Here is an 18,636-nt window from a genome sequence, read left to right as displayed (position 1 = left end):
CTGACCCAGGAGAGTGCACACAGTGAGTGGCAGGGGAGGTTTTGGGGCTGGAGGGGGAAGGGTGGGGTTCTTTGTGGCTCCGTGTGGATTCCCCCCGCCCCCCCATCCACCTTGCTGGTAATTAACCAGCAGACATGGGCCCAGCAGGGGAAGAGTCACCCCGCTCCCTGGAGCAGGCTGATCTCCCTGCTCCTAGGCAGGGAAACCAAGGCACAGAGAGGTGAAAGAACCTGCTCAAACTGAGTCCGGGCTCCCAGCCCCCCCACCCCGCTCTAACCACTAGCCCCCACTCCCCTCCCAGAGCCAAGGAGATGGGTGGGACTGAGTTCTTGGCCTAGGGGCCATTACATAAGGGCAGAAAGTCCCAGCCCAGACCTCGTGCAGGGCTCTGGCTCTCGGTTTAACTGTTCAACTTCCCCTGCTTCGTGATCCACACCCGGCCTGCCGGGGGCTTTTGGGGGAGGGCTGGGAGCCAGGACGCCTGGGTTCTCCCCCCACCCGCCCCCCAGCTCTGGGAGGACAGTGGCGTCTATTGGTTAGAGCGAGGGGCCTGGGAGCCAGCTCTGGGAGGGGAGCGGGGTCTAGTGGTTAGAGCGGGGGGGGGGTGGGCTGGGAGCCAGGACTCCTGGGTTCTTGGGGCTGTGGCTGGCCCTGACGTGCCCTCCCCTCCCAGGCGCTGATGTCACAGGTGTTGTGTTTCCAAGCCCGGGCTGGAAAACGAGTTTGAGCAGCCGCTGCCCCCCAGCCGGGACCGGGACCGGGACCGGAGCCAGACGCGCGGGCAGGGCAGACCGGGGCCGGCCGGTGAGCGGGGCTGGGGCAGGGGTCCCGGAGCGCAGCGGCCGTCACCTGGCCATGGGGCGTGGGGGGGGGGGGGGGAGAAAGAGAAACAGAAAGAGGCGGGCGGGGAAGTTGGCTGCGGCGGGGGGGTTGGATCGTGACCTTCCCCCCATGGCTCGCCTGACCCTGCTTCTCTTCCGCAGTTCCCAGAGCAACTCCCGGACACCTGGGTTCTGCCTGCGACCTGGGAGGAGGGGCTTGGAGAAATCCAGGGATCGCGCCCCCTCCGGGGCACGGATTGCAGGGTGAGTGGTGCCGGGCCTGGGGCTGTGGCCCTCATTATGGGGGGCTCTTAAAGGGAGAGCCCCTTGATTGATTGCTGGACTGATTAATGAGAATGGGGGGCCCGGGAGCCAGGACTCCTGGGTTCTCTCCTGGGCTCTGCCTCACTTCCTCCCTCTAGCAAACAGAAGAAAATGATCCCCTGGGGGAAGGGAGCGGTGGAGGGGCTGTGAGGACAGATCAGTCAATATTTAAGTGCTTTGAGATCCTCAGACAGACTGGCTGGAGCATCCTCCCCCGCCCGCCCCTTGAAGGTGAACTACAAACATCCCCCGGGGTCTGTCCCCAGCTCCCACATCAGCCGTTTGCCCTGGCCCGTGGAAAAGTCTGACCCGCTTTGCTCTTCCCAGCACCAGCCCCTGGCGCTGGTTGAAGTGGGGACAATCTAGCACCAGAGATAAAGCGGAAGGTGCCAAGGCCGGGATGAACCAGGGTCAGGGTGATTTTTCCCTGCTAAAGAGCCTGTCCAATGCACCCCGTCGTGGAGACGCGGCCACCTCTGGGGTGGGGTACTGGGGCTGGTTATACAGGGATGCTCGCTCAGTGCTGAGATGTGGTCAGCTCTGGGGTGGGGCATGGGGGCTGTTTATACAGGGACCCCTCACGAAGCCCTAAGATGCGGCCACCTCTGGGGAGAAACACGGTGTCTGGTCAACAGTCCTGCAACATTATTAGGAAAACTTTTTCACTAGGAGGGTGGTGAAACACTGGAATGCGTTACCTAGGGAGGTGGTGGAATCTCCTTCCCTAGAAGTTTTTAAGGTCAGGCTTGACAAAGCCCTGGCTGGGATGATTTAGTTGGGGGTTGGTCCTGCTTCGAGCAGGGGGTTGGACTAGATACCTCCTGAGGTCCCTTCCAACCCTGATATTCTATGATTCTATTAACAGGTTTGGGGACAGGAAGTGAAGGAGAATTTCTGTGTCCTGTTTGACAGCAAAGGGAATAATTTTGGAGTGTGGTGGTTGCTAATTTGGAGCTGCTGGGTAAGTGACTTCTTTATTAACAGCCCCCACGCACCACCCCAGAGGTGGCTGCATCTCATCGCCTCGGAAGGGTCCCTGCATAACAAGCCCCATGCCCCCCTCAGAGGTGGCTGCATCCCAAGGTTGGGAAGGGGCCAAGAGCCCCGGGGTGGTTCTGTGAGGAAGGAGGGACAGCTGGCAGGCAGCGAGGGCTGCAGGTGAGGGTTGATGGTTTCCCTTTGTCCTGTTGGAACAAACAAACCCCTCTTCTCGCCTGCCCAGTGGAAAATTCCCCTCCCTGCTCCGGGCTCAGCCCACCCTTGGGACTCCCCCAGGCCGGGTGTCTCTTCCCCTGGCTCCCTGCCCCAGAGATCCAGGGAGGTGCTGTCTCTGGGGCAGGAATGGCGCATTGAGGATGGGGCCGCCTGCCTGGTGCAAGGTGGCCCTACACCCATGGGACAGTTTGGCCTTTTATTAGCAGGGCTGTTCCGAGTGCTGGAGGTTCGTTTTCAGACCGCGTTCAGCTTCGTTCCAGGGGTGTTTCCAGCCCAGGGGCAGGACTCAGGAAATGACAAAGGCAGGACCTCTGCCAGGGGCACTCTCTGTAATATCCAGTGGCAGGGAGTCCCTGGGGTTAATGCTAATAATGGGGGCTGTTTATGCAGGGATCCCTCACCCAGTGCTGAGATGCAGCCACCTCTGGGGTGGAGTATGGGGGGCTGGTTAAATGGGGAGATTTAGGGAACCAGAAAGGAGTCACTTGAGTTGAGGCATCGGGGCCAGCCCTGACAGCCTGGGCACAGCCCCCCACCCGGCCCCCCTGCAGCCCAGCACCCCCTAGCGCCTCCTCTCCCTTGTGGTTGCAGGTCTCTGGCCATGGTTCTCCAGGAGAATGAGCCCCTAGCGGGGCTGAGCCAGACCTCACGATGCCCCTTCCTGGCCCCGGCAGGGCAGGACAGGCGGAGGGGGCCGTTTCCAGCCCAGGGCCCCGAGGTAGCCCAGGCCCAGCCGGTGGGCAACGCTGACTGTCTCTCTGCTGGCCCCGGGGGAGCCACGAGTGACAGCACTGAGGAGGACGAGGCCAGCAGCACGGAGAGTGCCCAGAACGGGGTGAGTGGCGCGCAGCCTGTCCCCTCTAGGCCCCAATTTGGGGGACCCGCTGGCTCAGGGGGGCCGGGAATGGCACATGGGGCCTGTCCCCTCTCCGGGGTGTTGGCTCCCATCTGGCCCCAGGGCAGGGAGTGGCTGGCTCAGGGGGGCCGGGAATGGCACATGGGGCCTGTCCCCGCTCCGGGGTGCTGGCTCTCATCTGGCCCCAGGGCAGGGAGTGGCTGGCCCACGGGGGCCGGGAATGGCACATGGGGCCTGTCCCCTCTCCGGGGTGCTGGCTCCCATCTGGCCCCAGGGCAGGGAGTGGCTGGCTCAGGGGGGCCGGGATTGGTACATGGGGCCTGTCCCCTCTCCGGGGTGCTGGCTCCCATCTGGCCCCAGGACAGGGAGTGGCTGGCTCAGGGGGTGTGGAATGGGGTCCCCTTGTCGACAGGGCCGGTTCACTCCCACTCTCCCCCGCCCAGGACGAGAGCCCCCAGGCGGGCGCGGAGGGGTCCCGGCGGCGGGGGGAGCAGGACGAGGTGCTGGCTCGGGTAGCAGAGCTGGAGAATCGTGTCAAGGAGCTGCAGCACCAGCAGAAGGAGATGAACATCGAGGTGCGTCCGTCCCCGGGCTCCCCTCCCTGAGTCACAGGGATGGCTGGGGGCTGGGGGTGGGGGGCGTTCCCAGCTGCCGGCACCTGGCAAACCTGTCTCGCTGGGGCACCGCGCCCAGCCAGGTGGGGAGGGGCTGGGTCGGTCCCTGCTACAATCACAGCAGGAGCAGCTGGGTTTGGGGAGAGGGGAAAACACTGAGCCGCGCAGACAGGACGCCTGGGTTCTCTCCGGCTCTCGGAGGGGCGTGGGTTAGGGCCAGGGGGGCCTGGATGCCCGGACGCCTGGGGTGGGGTCCTGTGGGCTATCGTGGGCGGGAGCTGCCCGCTGTCGGCTCTGCGTGCCGTGGGGCGCCGGGTCTCATTGCCCCGCTCCCGGCAGATGAAGCTGGAGGGGGCGCTGCTGGACGGGGAGCTGGCGGCCGAGTGGCGGGAGGTTCAGCGCGAGGAGCAGCTGGTCCTCCACCTGCAGAGGAGGTTCGCGGAGATGGTGCGCCGGTGCCACACCGAGAGAGAGAAGGTCAGGCCCCCGCCCAGCCTCCCTGCCTCCCAGCGGCCTTTGCGGGGCTCCTCTTTCCCCAGAATCCTTTGTGTTCCCTCCCTGCTTGGCCCATTTCCCCCAGAATCCTTTGCCACTCTCCCCGTTGCCCACTGGACCCCAGAATCCTTCGCTCCTGTCCAGCCGTGTCCGCCTTTCTCAGCACCCTTTGCTGTGGGTTGGCCCTGTTCCCAGCATTCTTTGCTTCCTCTCCCCCCCACGCTGGCCCCATTCCCCAGCCTGTTGGGGATGGTGCCTGGCCGGGGGGAGGGGGGGATGTCCGTGGAACCCAGGTGTCCTGGCTCCTGACCCCGCCCCCCTCCGGCAGGAGAAGGCTCGGCTGGGGAAGGAGCGGCGCAAGGTGGAGGAGCTCCAGCGGCAGCATGCCGAGTCCCAGACCCACCTGGAGACCCAGCCCGAGAGCATGCGAGAGCGGATGCAGAGCCAGCTGCAGCAGGTAGGGGCTGGGGATGGCCCGGCAGGTCCCACCCTGTGTAGAGCGGGGCAGGCTGATACGGCCCAGAGGAAGAGACCCCGAGGTGGCCCACGTACACTGATATGGCCCAGAGGGGACTTGCAGAGGGGAATGAAGCCCAACAAGCGGCTTGTGTCTCTGGACATGCACAGAGGGGGAACGTGTTCCATTAGAACTCCTTGAGGGGGCAGCACACCTGGAGAAGGGGGATCCAGTGGATATAGTGTATTTAGGATTCCAGAAAGATTTTGACAAGGTCCCTCCCCAAAGGGCCTTAAGCAAAGTGAGCTGTCATGGGATAAGAGGGAAGGTGCTCTCATGGATCAGTAACTGGGTAAAAGATAGGAAACAAAGGGGAGGAAGAAACGGTCGGTTTTCATAGCGGAGAGGGGTAAATAGTGGTGTCCCCAGGGTCTGTCCTGGGCCCAGGCCTATTCAACATATTCATAAACGATCTGGAAAAAGGGGTAAACAGTGAGGTGGCAAAATTTGCAGAAGATACAAACCTACTCAAGATAGTTAAGTCCCAGACAGACTGTGAAGAGCTACAAAGAGACCTCTCAGAACTGGGTGACTGGGCAACCGAATCGTAGAATATCAGGGTTGGAAGGGACGTCAGGAGGTCATCTAGTCCAACCCCCTGCTCAAAGCAGGACCAATCCCCAATTAAATCATCCCAGCCAGGGCTTTCTCAAGCCTGACCTTAAAAACTTCTAAGGAAGGAGATTCCACCACCTCCCTAGGTAACGCATTCCAGGGCTTCACCACCCTCCTAATGAAAAAGTTTTTCCTAATATCCAACCTAAACCTTCCCCACTGCAACTTGAGACCATTACTCCTTGTTCTGTCATCAGCTACCACTGAGAACAGTCTAGATCCATCCCCTTTGGAACCCCCTTTCAGGTAGCTGAAAGCAGCTATCAAATCCCCCCTCATTCTTCTCTTCTGCAGGCTAAACAATCCCAGTTCCCTCAGCCTCTCCTCATAAGTCATGTGTTCCAGTCCCCTAATCATTTTTGTTGCCCTCCGCTGGACGTTTTCCAATTTTTCCACCTCCTTCTTGTAGTGTGGGGCCCAAAACTGGACACAGTACTCCACATGAGGCCTCACCAATGTCAAATAGAGGGGAACGATCACGTCCCTCGATCTGCTGACAATGCTCCTACTTATACGGCCCAAAATGCTATTGGCCTTCTTGGCAACAAGGGCACACTGCTGACTCATATCCAGCTTCTCGTCCACTGTCACCCCTAGGTCCTTTTCTGCAGAACTGCTGCCGAGCCATTCGGTCCCTAGTCTGTAGCGGTGCATGGGATTCTTCCGTCCTCTAAGTGCAGGACTCTGCACTTGTCCTTGTTGAACCTCATCAGATTTCTTTTGGCCCAATCCTCCAATTTGTCTAGGTCCTTCTGTATCCTATCCCTGCCCTCCAGCGTATCTACCACTCCTCCCAGTTTAGTGTCATCTGCAAATTTGCTGAGAGTGCAATCCACACCATCCTCCAGATCATTTATGAAGATATTGAACAAAACCGGCCCCAGGACCGACTCTTGTGGCACTCCACTTGATACCGGCTGCCAACTAGACATGGAGCCATTGATCACTACCCGTTGAGCCCGACAATCTAGCCAACTTTCTATCCACCTTATAGTCCATTCATCCAGCCCATACTTCTTTAACTTGCTGACAAGAATACTGTGGGAGACCGTGTCAAAAGCTTTGCTAAAGTCAAGGAACAACACGTCCACTGCTTTCCCTTCATCCACAGAGCCAGTTATCTCGTCATAGAAGGCAATTAGATTAGTCAGGCATGACCTTCCCTTGTTGAATCCATGCTGACTGTTCCTGATCACTTTCCTCTCCTCTAAGTGCTTCAGAATTGATTCCTTGAGGACCTGCTCCATGATTTTTCAAGGGACTGAGGTGAGGCTGACTGGCCTGTAGTTCCCAGGATCCTCCTTCTTCCCTTTTTTAAAGATGGGCACTACATTAGCCTTTTTCCAGTTGCCTGGGACCTCCCCCGATCACCATGAGTTTTCAAAGATAATGGCCAATGGCCCTGCAATCACAGCCACCAGTTCCTTTAGCACTCTCGGATGCAGAGCATCCGGCCCCATGGACTTGTGCTCGTCCAGCTTTTCTAAATAGTCCCAAACCACTTCTTTCTCCACAGAGGGCTGGTCACCTCTTCCCCATGCTGTCCTGCCCAGTGCAGTAGTCTGGGAGCTGACCTTGTTCGTGAAGACAGAGGCAAAAAAAGCATTGAGTACATTAGCTTTTTCCACATCCTCTGTCACTAGGTTGCCTCCCTCATTCTGTAAGGGGCCCACACTTTCCTTGGCTTTCTTCTTGTTGCTAACATACCTGAAGAAACCCTTCTTGTTACTCTTAACATCTCTTGCTAGCTGCAACTCCAGGTGGGATTTGGCCCTCCTGATTTCATTCCTACATGCCCGAGCAATATTTTTATACTCGTCCCTGGTCATTTGTCCAATCTTCCACTTCTTTTTTGTGTTCAAGATCAGCAAGGATTTCACTGTTAAGCCAAGCTGATCGCCTGCCATATTTACTATTCTTTCTACACATCGGGATGGTTTGTCCCTGGAACCTCAATAAGGATTCTTTAAAATACAGCCAGCTCTCCTGGACTCTTTTCCCCCTCATGTTATTCTCCCAGGGGATCCTGCCCATCAGTTCCCTGAGGGAGTCAAAGTCTGCTTTTCTGAAGTCCAGGGTCCGTATTCTGCTGCTCTCCTTTCTTCCCTGTGTCAGGATCCTGAACTCGACCATCTCATTGTCACTGCCTCCCAGATTCCCATCCACTTTAGCTTCTCCTACTAATTCTTCCCAGTTTGTGAGCAGCAGGTCAAGAAGAGCTCTGCCCCGAGTTGGTTCCTCCAGCACTTGCACCAGGAAATTGTCCCCTACATTTTCCAAAAACTTCCTGGATTGTCTGTGCACCGCCGTATTGCTCTCCCAGCAGATATCAGGGTGATTGAAGTCTCCCATGAGAACCAGGGCCTGCGATCTAGTAACTTCCGTGAGTTGCCAGAAGAAAGCCGCGTCCACCTCATCCTCCTGGTCCGGTGGTCTACAGCAGACTCCCACCACGACATGACCCTTGTTGCTCACACTTCTAAACTTAATCCAGAGACACTCAGGTTTTTCTGCAGTTTCATACCGGAGCTCTGAGCAGTCATACTGCTCCCTTCCATACAGTGCTACTCCCCCACCTTTTCTGCCCTGCCTGTCCTTCCTGAACCGTTTATATCCATCCATGACAGTGCTCCAGTCATGTGAGTTATCCCACCAAGTCTCTGTTATTCCAGTCACATCATAATTCCTTGACTTTGCCAGGACTTCCAGTTCTCCCTGCTTGTTTCCAAGGCTTCTTGCATTTGTGTATAGACACTTGAGATAACTCGCTGATCGTCCCTCTTTTTCAGTATGAGGCAGGAGCCCTCCCCTCTCGCGCGCTCCTGCTCGTGCTTCCTCCCGGTATCCCACGTCCCCACTTACCTCAGGGCTTTGGTCTCCTTCCCCCGGTGAACCTAGTTTAAAGCCTTCCTCACTAGGTTAGCCAGGCTGCTTGCGAAGATGCTCTTCCCTCTCTTCGTTAGATGGAGCCCGTCTCTGCCCAGCACTCCTCCTTCTTGGAACACCATCCCATGGTCAAAGAATCCAAAGCCTTCTCTCCGACACCACCTGCGTAGCCATTCGTTGACTTCCACGATTCGACGGTCTCTGCCCAGGCCTTTTCCTTCCACGGGGAGGATGGACGAGAAGACCACTTGAACCTCAGACTCCTTTATCCTTCTTCCCAGAGCCACGTAGTCCGCAGTGATCCGCTCAAGGTCATTCTTGGCAGTATCATTGGTGCCCACGTGGAGAAGCAGGAAGGGGTAGCGATCCGAGGGCTGGATGAGTCTCGGCAGTCTCTCCGTCACATCGTGAATCTTAGCTCCTGGCAAGCAGCAGACTTCTCGGTTTTCCCGGTTGGGGCGGCAGATAGATGACTCAGTCCCCCTGAGGAAAGAGTCCCTGACCACCACCACCCGCCTCCTTCTCTTGGGAGCGGTGGTCGTGGAACCCCCAACCCTGGGACAGTGCATCTCATGCCTTCCAACTGGCGGAGTCTCCTTCTGTTCCCTTCCCTCAGACGTATCATCTAGTCCACTCTCCACATTAGTACCTGTGGAGAGAACATGAAAACGGTTGCTTACCTGTATCTGCGTTGCTGGTACATGGACGCTCCCCTTTCTTCTTCTGGAGGTCACATGGCAGCTGTGCCAGAAATGGCAGATGAAATTCACTGTTGATAAATGCAAAGTCATGCACATTGGAAACCATAATCCCAACTATACGTGTACAATGATGGGGTCTAAATTAGCTGGTACCACTCAAGAAAGGGATCTGGGAGTCGCTGTGGATAGTTCTCTGAAAACATCCACTCAATGGGCAGCGACCGTCAAAAAAGCGAACAGAACATTGGGAATTATTAAGAACGGGACGGATAATAAGACAGAAAATATCATATTGCTTCTATATAAATCCATGGGACGCCCACATCTTGAACACTGCGTGCAGATGTGCTCGCCCCATCTCAAAAAAGATCTGTTAGAATTGGAAAATATGCAGAGAAGGGCAACAAAACTGATGAGGGGGATGGAACGGCTGCAATATGAGGAGAAATTAATAAGACTGGGACCGTTCATCTTAGAAAAGAGACGATGAAGGGGGGATATGACAGAGGTCTATAAAATCCTGACTGGTGCGGAGAAAGTAAATAAGGAATTGTTATTTACTCCTCATAACACAAGAACCAAGCATCACCCAATGAAATTAACAGGCAGCAGGTTTAAAACAGACAAAAGGAAGTATTTCTTCACACAATGCACAGTCAACCTATGGAACTCATTGCCGGGGGATGTTGTGAAAGCCAAACCTATAACTGGGTTAAAAAAATAATTAAATAAGTACCTGGAGGACAGGTCCATCAATGGCTATTGGTCAGGGCCACGACCCCCTGCTCTGGATGTCCCTAAACCTCTGACTGCCAGGAGCTGGGCGTGGATGATGGGATGGATCACTCGATAACTGCCCTGTTCTGTTCATGCCCTCTGAAGCACCTGGCATCGGCCCCTGTTGGAAGACAGGATACTGGGCTAGATGGAGCTTTGGTCTGACCCAGTCTGGCTGTTCATATATATGGCCCAGACGTACCAGGACCCCGCTGTAACCCACTAGACCCTCCTCCCCTTCTAGAGCTGGGATAGAACCCAGGAGTCCTGACGGGGTCTCCCTCCCTGCAGACTTCGGAGATGCTGGAGGGGGCACTGAAGAGCTATGAGGACCTGGAGTTCCAGCAGCTGGAGCGTGAGAGCCGCTTGGAGGAGGAGAAGGAGGAGGCCTGCCAGGCCTTGGTCCGCCAGATAGCCCAGGTCCAGAAGAGCCTTGAGGAGAGGAAGGTGCGTGGGGCCAATCCTCAGGGATCTGCTCCGGGTCTTACCCTCCTCCTGTGACTCCATTCCAGGGGCATCTGGATCCAGCTCCATATCTTACCCTCCTCCTGGGTGGAACCTGCGACTCCATTCCAGGGGCACTGGGATCTGGCTCCAGGTCATGACCGGATAGTCTGGCTCCAGGTCTTCTGGCAACCAGAGTGCGATCCAGAGGGGGAGGGGACCCAGAGACATGGATCCAGGTCTTACCTTTCTCCAGGACAGTGACACCTGCAATCCATTCCAAGGGTGCCAGGATCCGGGTCCTGAGCAGCGAGTCCGTTCCAGAGGGCATGGGGGATCCTGCTCCAGGTCTTGGCTACATCCAGAGCCCATTCCAGGGGGGCAGGATAATCCAGCACCGGGTCTTACCCTCCTCCTGGATGGCACCTGGGGGGGCCCTTGATTCCATTCCAGGGGGGCATTGGGATCTGGTGCCAGGTCTTACCCACTGCCTGGGTGGGGGGCTGCTCCCACAGCTCAATGCAGGGGGGTCCCCAGGGGTGGGGTTTCCCCCTTCCTAGGTCCCAGGTAGGGACACCCGGGTTCTTGTGGTGAGGGGATCCCCTCCCCCGCAGGGCTCTCACCCTCCCCTGTTCCCCCCCCCCAGAGGAAGGTGTGCAGGCTGGAGGCCCAGGTGCGCTTTGGGCAGGAGCACATGGCGGGCGAAAGCCGCAAGCTGGCGCAGGAGAAGGGAGAGGCCATCCAGAGCCTCAACTTGGTGAGGAACCCCCCCCCCCTTCCCCCGGAGAGAACCCAGGAGTCCTGGCTCCCAGCCCCCAATCCCCATCTAATCCCTCTCTCCTCCCAAAGCTGGGATAGAACCCAGGAGTCCTGGCTCCCAGCCCCCAATCCCCATCTAATCCCACTCCCCTCCCAAAGCTGGGATAGAACCCAGGAGTCCTGGCTCCCAGCCCCCAATCCCCATCTAATCCCACTCCCCTCCCAAAGCTGGGATAGAACCCAGGAGTCCTGGCTCCCAGCCTCCTGCTCTAACCAAAAGACCCCACTGTCCTCCCAGAGTCTGAGTGGGGGATGGGTCGCCGGGCCAGCTGGGCCCATGGGTCTAAGTAGGGGGCAGGGCAGGACCCCGTGGGGCAGAGCGGGGGACGGGGAAGGGGGCGGGGCAGGACCCCATGAGGTGACCCCTGCCCTGGCCTGTGTCCCCAGGAGAGGCGTCGGCTGGAGGAGCTGGGCAAAGCCTGTGAGGGCCAGAGCGGAGATGACTCTCCCGTCAGTAACCAGGAGCTCACCAAGGTAACCCCCCCAACCCCTCTGTGCCCCACCCTCCCCCTTCTGGGGTGCCCCCCAGCACACCCATCCTGTTCCCCCACCTACCTGTCTCCCACCTCCCAGGGTGCACCCTGTGCCCCCCACTTCACCCTTCACCCCCCGCTGGGGTCACCACCCAGCCTGCCCGCTCTGTGTGTCGTCCCCGCCCCGGCCCTGTCTGCTCCAGTTCAGGTCAAAGCTTCTCTGCTGTGTCCCAAAGCTGTGACCGCCCCCTTGCCCCCCCCCCCCGGATGCCTGGGTCCCTCCAGCTGCGGGCTGGAAGCCCCTGGTGAAGAAACACCTTGGCCTGGTGTCCCGGAGACCCAGGCCAGCCGCGGCTCCCCGGCGGCGTGCGGCACGGAGGGGTCGGGAACCTGGCGTAGAACAGAGCTTGTGAGCGCAGGGAGCAGGGACCTGCAGCGAAGCCCATCGGGGGGGCGGGCCCAGAGCCCTGGACTCCCCGCTCTGAGTCCCAGTTGCCTGGCCCCAGAATTACCTGTTCCCCTCCTTGTTCCTTGGTCTCTGACCTGGGCCAGCACCTACACCACCCGCTGATGCTGGCAGAGGAGGGGGCCTGGCCATCAGGTGCCAAGCTACAGCGTGTCCGGCCAGTTCTCTGTCCCAGGCAGCCAGTCAGCGTCACACCTGCCCTCTAGGGGTCGCTGCACCGGTCAGGCACTCTCCTCCCACCACCAGATACTTGAGCAGCACATAGGGGAAACTGAGGCACACCCCGAGTCTTCAGAGAAGACTGTAGGAACATTCCCACTTCCTCGCACCTGGGCAGGTGGGGTCATGTTGCCACCTGCTGGTGAGTTCCCGGCATTGCAGACAGGTGACTCTGAGGAGAACGGGGAGCCAGGACTCCTGGGTTCTCGCCCCAGCTCTACGAAGGGAGTGGGGTCTGGTGAGTTAGAGTGGGGGGGAGGGGGCCCTGGGAGCTAGGACTCCTGGGTTCTCTCCTGGCTCTGGGTGGGGAGAGGGGGCTAGTGGTTAGAGCAGGGAGGGCTGGGAGCCCCACCCCTGCCGTGTCCGTGTGTCTGTCCGTACGTCAGTGTCTCTGTGTCTCTGCAGCTCATGTTCACCCAAAAGACGGATCGGAAGGTCGTGGTGCTGGGCTGCGACCAGCGCGACCCGGCCTGCGTGTTCTCCGTCCGCAGCTCCGTCCAGGTGTGTGTGTCCGTCTGTCCTGTGCCCGTCCCCCACCGCCTCTGCTCTGGCTGTCTGTGCTCGCCTGTGTCTGTGCCCCTTCCTCCCCCCACCCCAAAAGCAGAGCCAATGGGCAGGGAAGGTGCTGGGCGGGCAGTGTCGGGGTACCTGGGGTGTGTGGGGGGGTGAACCCCGCTCTCGACCCCCTTGCTTTCTCTCTCCAGAGCTCCTTCGGGCTGCAGAGATCGGCAAGCCTCCCCCGAAGACGGGGGAACCGGCCGGCCCCCCGCCCCACCCCGCGCCCCCTGTCGTTCAATGACAACGGTAGGAGGGGAGTGGCTGGGAAGGAGGGGGTGGGGTATATTTAGGGGGGCTGTTGGGGCTGGGACATCTCCCAGGGCATGGTGTGGGGCTGGTTGGGGCCAGTGGATTTTTTTTTGTGGGGTGGGGGGTTCTCTGTCCCTGTGGGGTGCTGATACCCCCCTTCCCCCCCCCCCCCGTCTCTGTCTCTCTCAGGGGGGCTAGACTCAGACATCCTGGCACTGCAGCTCTCGGCGGGGGGCGACCGGCGCTGCGTGCCACTCACACATCTCAACGCCCCCCTGTACCCGCTGGGGGGGCCATACAGGTGAGATTCCCACAATAGTCCCCCTCCCTTTGCTGCCCCCCCCAGCTCTGGGGCTTCTTTGCCCCCCCATCGTCCCCTCTGTGCCCCTGAGCACCCCCATCCCGCCCCTCCATGCCTTTCCCCAGCCCCCCATGCACCTCTGCCTCCCTCCTTTGCACTGCCCTACCCTTGGGTCTCCCAGACACAGGCCCCTCCCAATTCCCCCCATACTCGGAAGCCCCCTATCCCATTCCGTCCCCCTCCCCTGGGATTTCCCTCCTACCCATTGGGGGGGGGTCCCATGGTGTCTCCCTGGGTCACTCCAGGCTCCTCACTCCCCACCGACTCCGTGTCCCGCTCCCCCCACAGCGTGGGCTCCTGCATCACCAAACTGGCCGAAATGGAGCGGATGGTGCGGGAGGCCATGGCCGAGAGAGAGCGGCTGCTGCAGGCGCGGGTAAGAACCCAGGAGTCCTGGCTCTCCCCCCCACCTCCCGACGACCCCCTGCTCTGAATCACCAGACCCCACCCCCCTCCCAGAGCCAGGGATCGAACCCAGGAGTCCTGACTCCCTGCCGCCCCCCTGCTCTAACCACTCCGCCCTATCCCCTTCCCAGAGCCAGTGAGAGAACCCAGGAGTCCTGGCTCCCACCCCTCCCCCGCTCTAACCACGGAACCCCACGTCCCCCCACGTGTCTGTCCCATGGTCTCCAGGCCGGGAATAGGGAAGCTGGGGTTTCGCTGCATCAGCTGCTGGTTTCCTCTCCCCGACCCCTGCACCAGAGTGGGGGGCACAGAGTGGCTGGGATCCGCCCTGCTTGGGGCAGGGAGGGAGGTGTGAGACTGGGGCAGGGGGCGGGGACAGCAGCAGAAGGGGCCTGGAGGGGGGGCAGGGGGAGGAGCTGGGGGGCAGGCTAGAGGTGGGGGAAGGGGGTTGGGGTGGAGGTGGGGGCGAGGGCAGGATGATGTGGGGGGCAGGGGTGGAGCAGGATGGTTGCGGGGTGGGGGGGCAGCTCTGTCTCTGGGGCTCCTCAGGAAGCCGGGGGTGGGGGCTGGGAGTCACCGGATTGGGGTCTCTTGGGGGTGCGGGGCGGTGGCCACGGGGCCCTGAACCCCCTTTCTGTCCCCGCAGGAGGCAAAGCGAGTGGCCCAGGGGGAGACACAACACACGGAGCCGCCCCCCCCTGCCCAGGTGAGACCCCCCCGAGCCAGCCAGTCCCCCCAGGCTGGATTGGGGCCGGGATTCCCTGCGTTCTCCCCCTCCCCTCCCCCCCACATTTACCCCTCCCCCCGTGTTGCCCCTGCAGGACCGGAGCCCGGGGCCGGTGCAGGAGCCCCCTGCCCCCCTGGACCTGCGCGCCCACCTGGAGGCCTCGGGGCACAGCCTGGAGACCTGCCCCGAGGTGCGGGTGACGGGCAGGGCCTGCCGCGGCTTCCTGGTCAAGATGGGCGGGCGCATCAAAACCTGGAAGAAACGCTGGTTCTGCTTCGACCGCCAGCGGCGCCTGCTGGCCTACTACGTGGGTGAGCCCCCTGTGCCCCCCAGGTGCCCCCTGGCGCCCCCCGCCCCCAGCATCCCCGTCCTCTGGTCACCCGCTCCCCGGTACCCACCCCCAGCGACGCCTGCTGGCCTACTACGTGGGTGAGCCCCCTGTGCCCACCTGTACCCCTGGGTGCCCCCCATACCTCCTGATGCCCCCTGTACCCCCCTGGCGCCCCTGGGTGCCCCCCGCCCCCAACATCCCCGTCCTCTGGTCACCCGCTCCCCGGCACCCACCCCCAGCGGCACCTGCTGGCCTACTACGTGGGTGAGCCCCCAGTACCCCCCTGTACCCCCCGGGTGCCCCCATACCCCCAGGTGCCCCCTGGCGCCCCCCGCCCCCAGCATCCCCGTCCTCTGGTCACCCGCTCCCCGGCACCCACCCCCAGAGGCACCTGCTGGCCTACTACGTGGGTGAGCCCCCAGTACCCCCCTGTACCCCCCGGGTGCCCCCCATACCTCCTGATGCCCCCTGTACCCCCCTGGCGCCCCTGGGTGCCCCCCACCCCCAACATCCCCGTCCTCTGGTCACCCGCTCCCCGGCACCCACCCCCAGCGACGCCTGCTGGCCTACTACGTGGGTGAGCCCCCAGTACCCCCCGGGTGCCCCCCATACCCCCTGATGCCCCCTGTGCCCCCCAGGTGCCCCCTGGCGCCCCCGCCCCCAGCATCCCCGTCCTCTGGTCACCCGCTCCCCGGCACCCACCCCCAGTGGCACCTGCTGGCCTACTACATGGGTGAGCCCCCAGTACCCCCCTGTACCCTCGGGTGCCCCCCATACCCCCTGATGCCCCCTGTGCCCCCCACCCCCAACATCCCCGTCCTCTGGTCACCCGCTCCCCGGCACCCACCCCCAGCGACGCCTGCTGGCCTACTACGTGGGTGAGCCCCCAGTACCCCCCGGGTGCCCCCCATACCCCCGATGCCCCCTGTACCCCCCTGGCGCTCCCGGGTGCCCCCCGCCCCCAGCATCCCCGTCCTCTGGTCACCCGCTCCCCGGCACCCACCCCCAGCGGCACCTGCTGGCCTACTACGTGGGTGAGCCCCCAGTACCCCCCGATGCCCCCTGGGTACCCCCAGGCACCCCCTGCCCCACAGTACCGAAGTACCCCCCTCCCCCAGCAGCCCCCTCCTCTGCTCACCCGCCCCCAGAGATGCCTGCTGTGAGCCCCCCAGGTATCCCCCCCCGGGCGCCCCCTTCTCTGCTACCCCCCACTGGGGAGCCAGTGCCTCCCGCATCCCCCTGTATCCCGGCCCCCCCGGCCCCTCTTCCTCATCGCTGCCCCCCTCTCGTTGCAGACAAAGAGGAGGCGAAGCTAAAGGGCGTCATCTACTTCCAGGCCATCGAGGAGGTATATTATGATCACCTGCGCAGCGCCTTCAAGGTACTCCCCCCCCCCCCCCCACACACACCCCCAGTGCCCCCCCAGGACCCCCCCAGGGCTAGGACCCAGAGCCCCCCCCAGCACCCTTGCCGGCACCAGGACCCCCAGCGCCCCTTCCCAGCGCCCCTTCCCAGCACCCTCGCCGGCACCAGGACCCCCAGCGCCCCGACCCCCAGAGCCCTCCCCGCGCGCCAGGATCCACAGTCCGCCCCAGCATCCCCCCCAGCGCCAGGACCCACAGTGCTCCCCCCCACCCCCAGCGCCAGGACCCATGGCGTCATCCCACCCTCCAGTGCCCCCCCACAGCGCCAGGACCTACGGTGTCCCCCCAAGCCCCGCAGCGCCCCCCCCCGATGGTGTCATCGCAGGACCAGGACCCATGGTGTGCCCCCCGAGCCCCTCCTCAGCGCCAGGAGCCATGGCATCATCCCGCCCCTCAGTGTCCCCACCCAGAACCTATCCCCAGGGATCCATGGTGTCTCTCCCACCACCGGGACCCATGGCATCCCCCTCCAGCGCCGGGACCCACCGCGTCCCCCACACCAGCCCTCTAGCATGGGGACCCACAGCGTCCACCCCAACCCTCCAGACCCCCAGCGCTGGGACCCACGGCATCCTGCCCCCCAGCCCCGGAACCTCTGGCATCGTCCCCCCAGCCCAGGGACCCGGAGGGTCCCAGCCACCCCCCACTGGCTGACCCTGCCCTTCCCTTCCCCCGCAGAGCCCCAACCCCAAACTGACCTTCTGCGTCAAGACCTACGACCGGCTCTTCTGCCTGGTGGCGCCCAGCGCGGAGGCCATGCGCATCTGGATGGACGCCATCGTCACGGCCGCCGAGGAGAACACCCGCTACTGAGCTGGGCCACGGAGCCCCCCCGGGACCTTCCCCCCCCGACCCCAAAGACATTGCCCACCTGGTGGGCGTGGCCAGCCGGGCCACTGGCTCCGCCCCCGGGAGGGGCTTCAGGGCAGGGCAGCCAGTGGGGGATGGACTTGGTTCTTCAAGGTGTGACGCCGTGCTGGCCCCCCCCCCACTTTGGACCTTGGCCGTGGGGGGGAGCAATGGGGAGCAGGCCTTTGCCTCCAATCAGAGCAGGGCTCTTCTAAAACACAGACGCTCCCAAAACTGGCACCAATGGGAGGCAAGCGGCTTTGAATCCCGACCAATGGGAGGAGGCTCACTCAGAATTCTGGCCAATCAGAGGAGGTCTGGTTTGAAGGCTGGGCAACTGGATGCGGGCTCGCCCGGGGTCTGCACCAATCGGAGGAGAGAAGGGTTGAATCTTGGCCAACAGGAAAAGACTTGCTCAGAATCTGCACCAATAGGAGGAGACCTGCCCTAAATGCCAACCAATGGGGGTGGGGGTTGGAATTCCCACCAATTGCATGCGGCCTGGCTTTGAAACCTGGCCAATTACCCAAAAGACTCAGCTGGAGTTTCCACCAATCGTAGGAGACATGGACTGAACTGACCAATGGCGGCTTGGCTTTCCCAATTGACTCCAAAATCTCGACCAATGGGAACAGACTTCGGGGATGCACCAATCGGAGGAGACTGGGATCGAACTGGCCAATGGTGGCCGTCCCTGGAGGGCACCGTGGCCAAGTCCCCACCAATGGGGAGTGTGGAGTCTCTCTCAGCGGGCGGGGAAGAATCTGGTGGCTGTGTGGCCTTTCCCAGCATGCTTTGCGCCATGTGGCCAAGGCTCAGGGGGCCGGGGCTGAGCCCAATGGTGGCAGTAGGGGGAGCCCCCTACGCCCCTGGATCTCGTCTGTACCCCACCCCCCTGTGTCTGTTGTGGGCCCCAGGGTCGCTGCCCCCTGCTGGTGCCAACTATTTATTACAGAATCTCATCCGACCCACGGGCTGGGTCTCTCTAGTTCTATCGCAGCCGGTGCCCCTCACTCCCGACCCCCAGCCCCCTGGGCTCCCCCACTCCAAGCTCTGCCGGTGCCCCTCACTCCTGACCCCCAGCCCCCTGGGCTTCCTTCCCCCCCCTGCAGCCCCACAGCTCTGCTGGTGCCCCGGGTGGATCACAAAGCAGCAAGTAGGCAGGTGATAGACTGGGAGGTTTGTGGCTGGCAGCTCTGACCCCCAGACTGTGGATGTCTCAGGCACACAAGGATTGGCGAGGCCTCCCAAAGCTGAGGAGCGAACCCAGGAGTCCTGGCTCCCAGACCCCCGGCTCTAGCCGGGGAGTGAACCCAGGAGTCCTGGCTCCCAGCCTCCTCACCCCTACTGTAACCACAACCTCTCCTGTGCCAACAGCACCTCGTCACAAGGAGCCCTTTGTCTCCCAGGCCTCCCAGGCTCCCTCCCCCATGTCGGGGCTGGGCTCACGTGCAGCGAACAGGCCAGAGACGTTCAAGGAGAAGCTGTTG

The 18,636-nt window shown here is 61.6% G+C and overlaps 1 protein-coding gene across 1 annotated transcript; it reads left to right on the top strand.

The window, feature by feature from the left end:
* Positions 1-951: 951 nt before the first annotated feature.
* PHLDB3 (pleckstrin homology like domain family B member 3) lies at positions 952-18,113 on the top strand (the record flags this gene model as incomplete). Its single annotated transcript, XM_084613698.1, has 16 exons — positions 952-1,085; positions 2,952-3,195; positions 3,660-3,791; positions 4,170-4,307; positions 4,654-4,782; positions 10,113-10,268; positions 10,912-11,022; positions 11,472-11,558; positions 12,648-12,743; positions 12,947-13,046; positions 13,239-13,350; positions 13,699-13,786; positions 14,462-14,521; positions 14,637-14,853; positions 16,169-16,254; positions 16,976-18,113. 16 exons carry the CDS (start codon positions 952-954, stop codon positions 17,108-17,110), a joined length of 2,025 nt encoding a protein of 674 aa, XP_084469824.1. The 3' UTR covers positions 17,111-18,113.
* Positions 18,114-18,636: the final 523 nt, after the last annotated feature.

Source organism: Lepidochelys olivacea (genome assembly GCF_965140295.1).
Source record: "Lepidochelys olivacea isolate rLepOli2 genome assembly, chromosome: 24".
Taxonomy (NCBI): Eukaryota; Metazoa; Chordata; order Testudines; family Cheloniidae; genus Lepidochelys; species Lepidochelys olivacea.
Note: the sequence above shows the minus strand (reverse complement) of the source record. Positions and strands in the feature narration are given on the sequence as shown.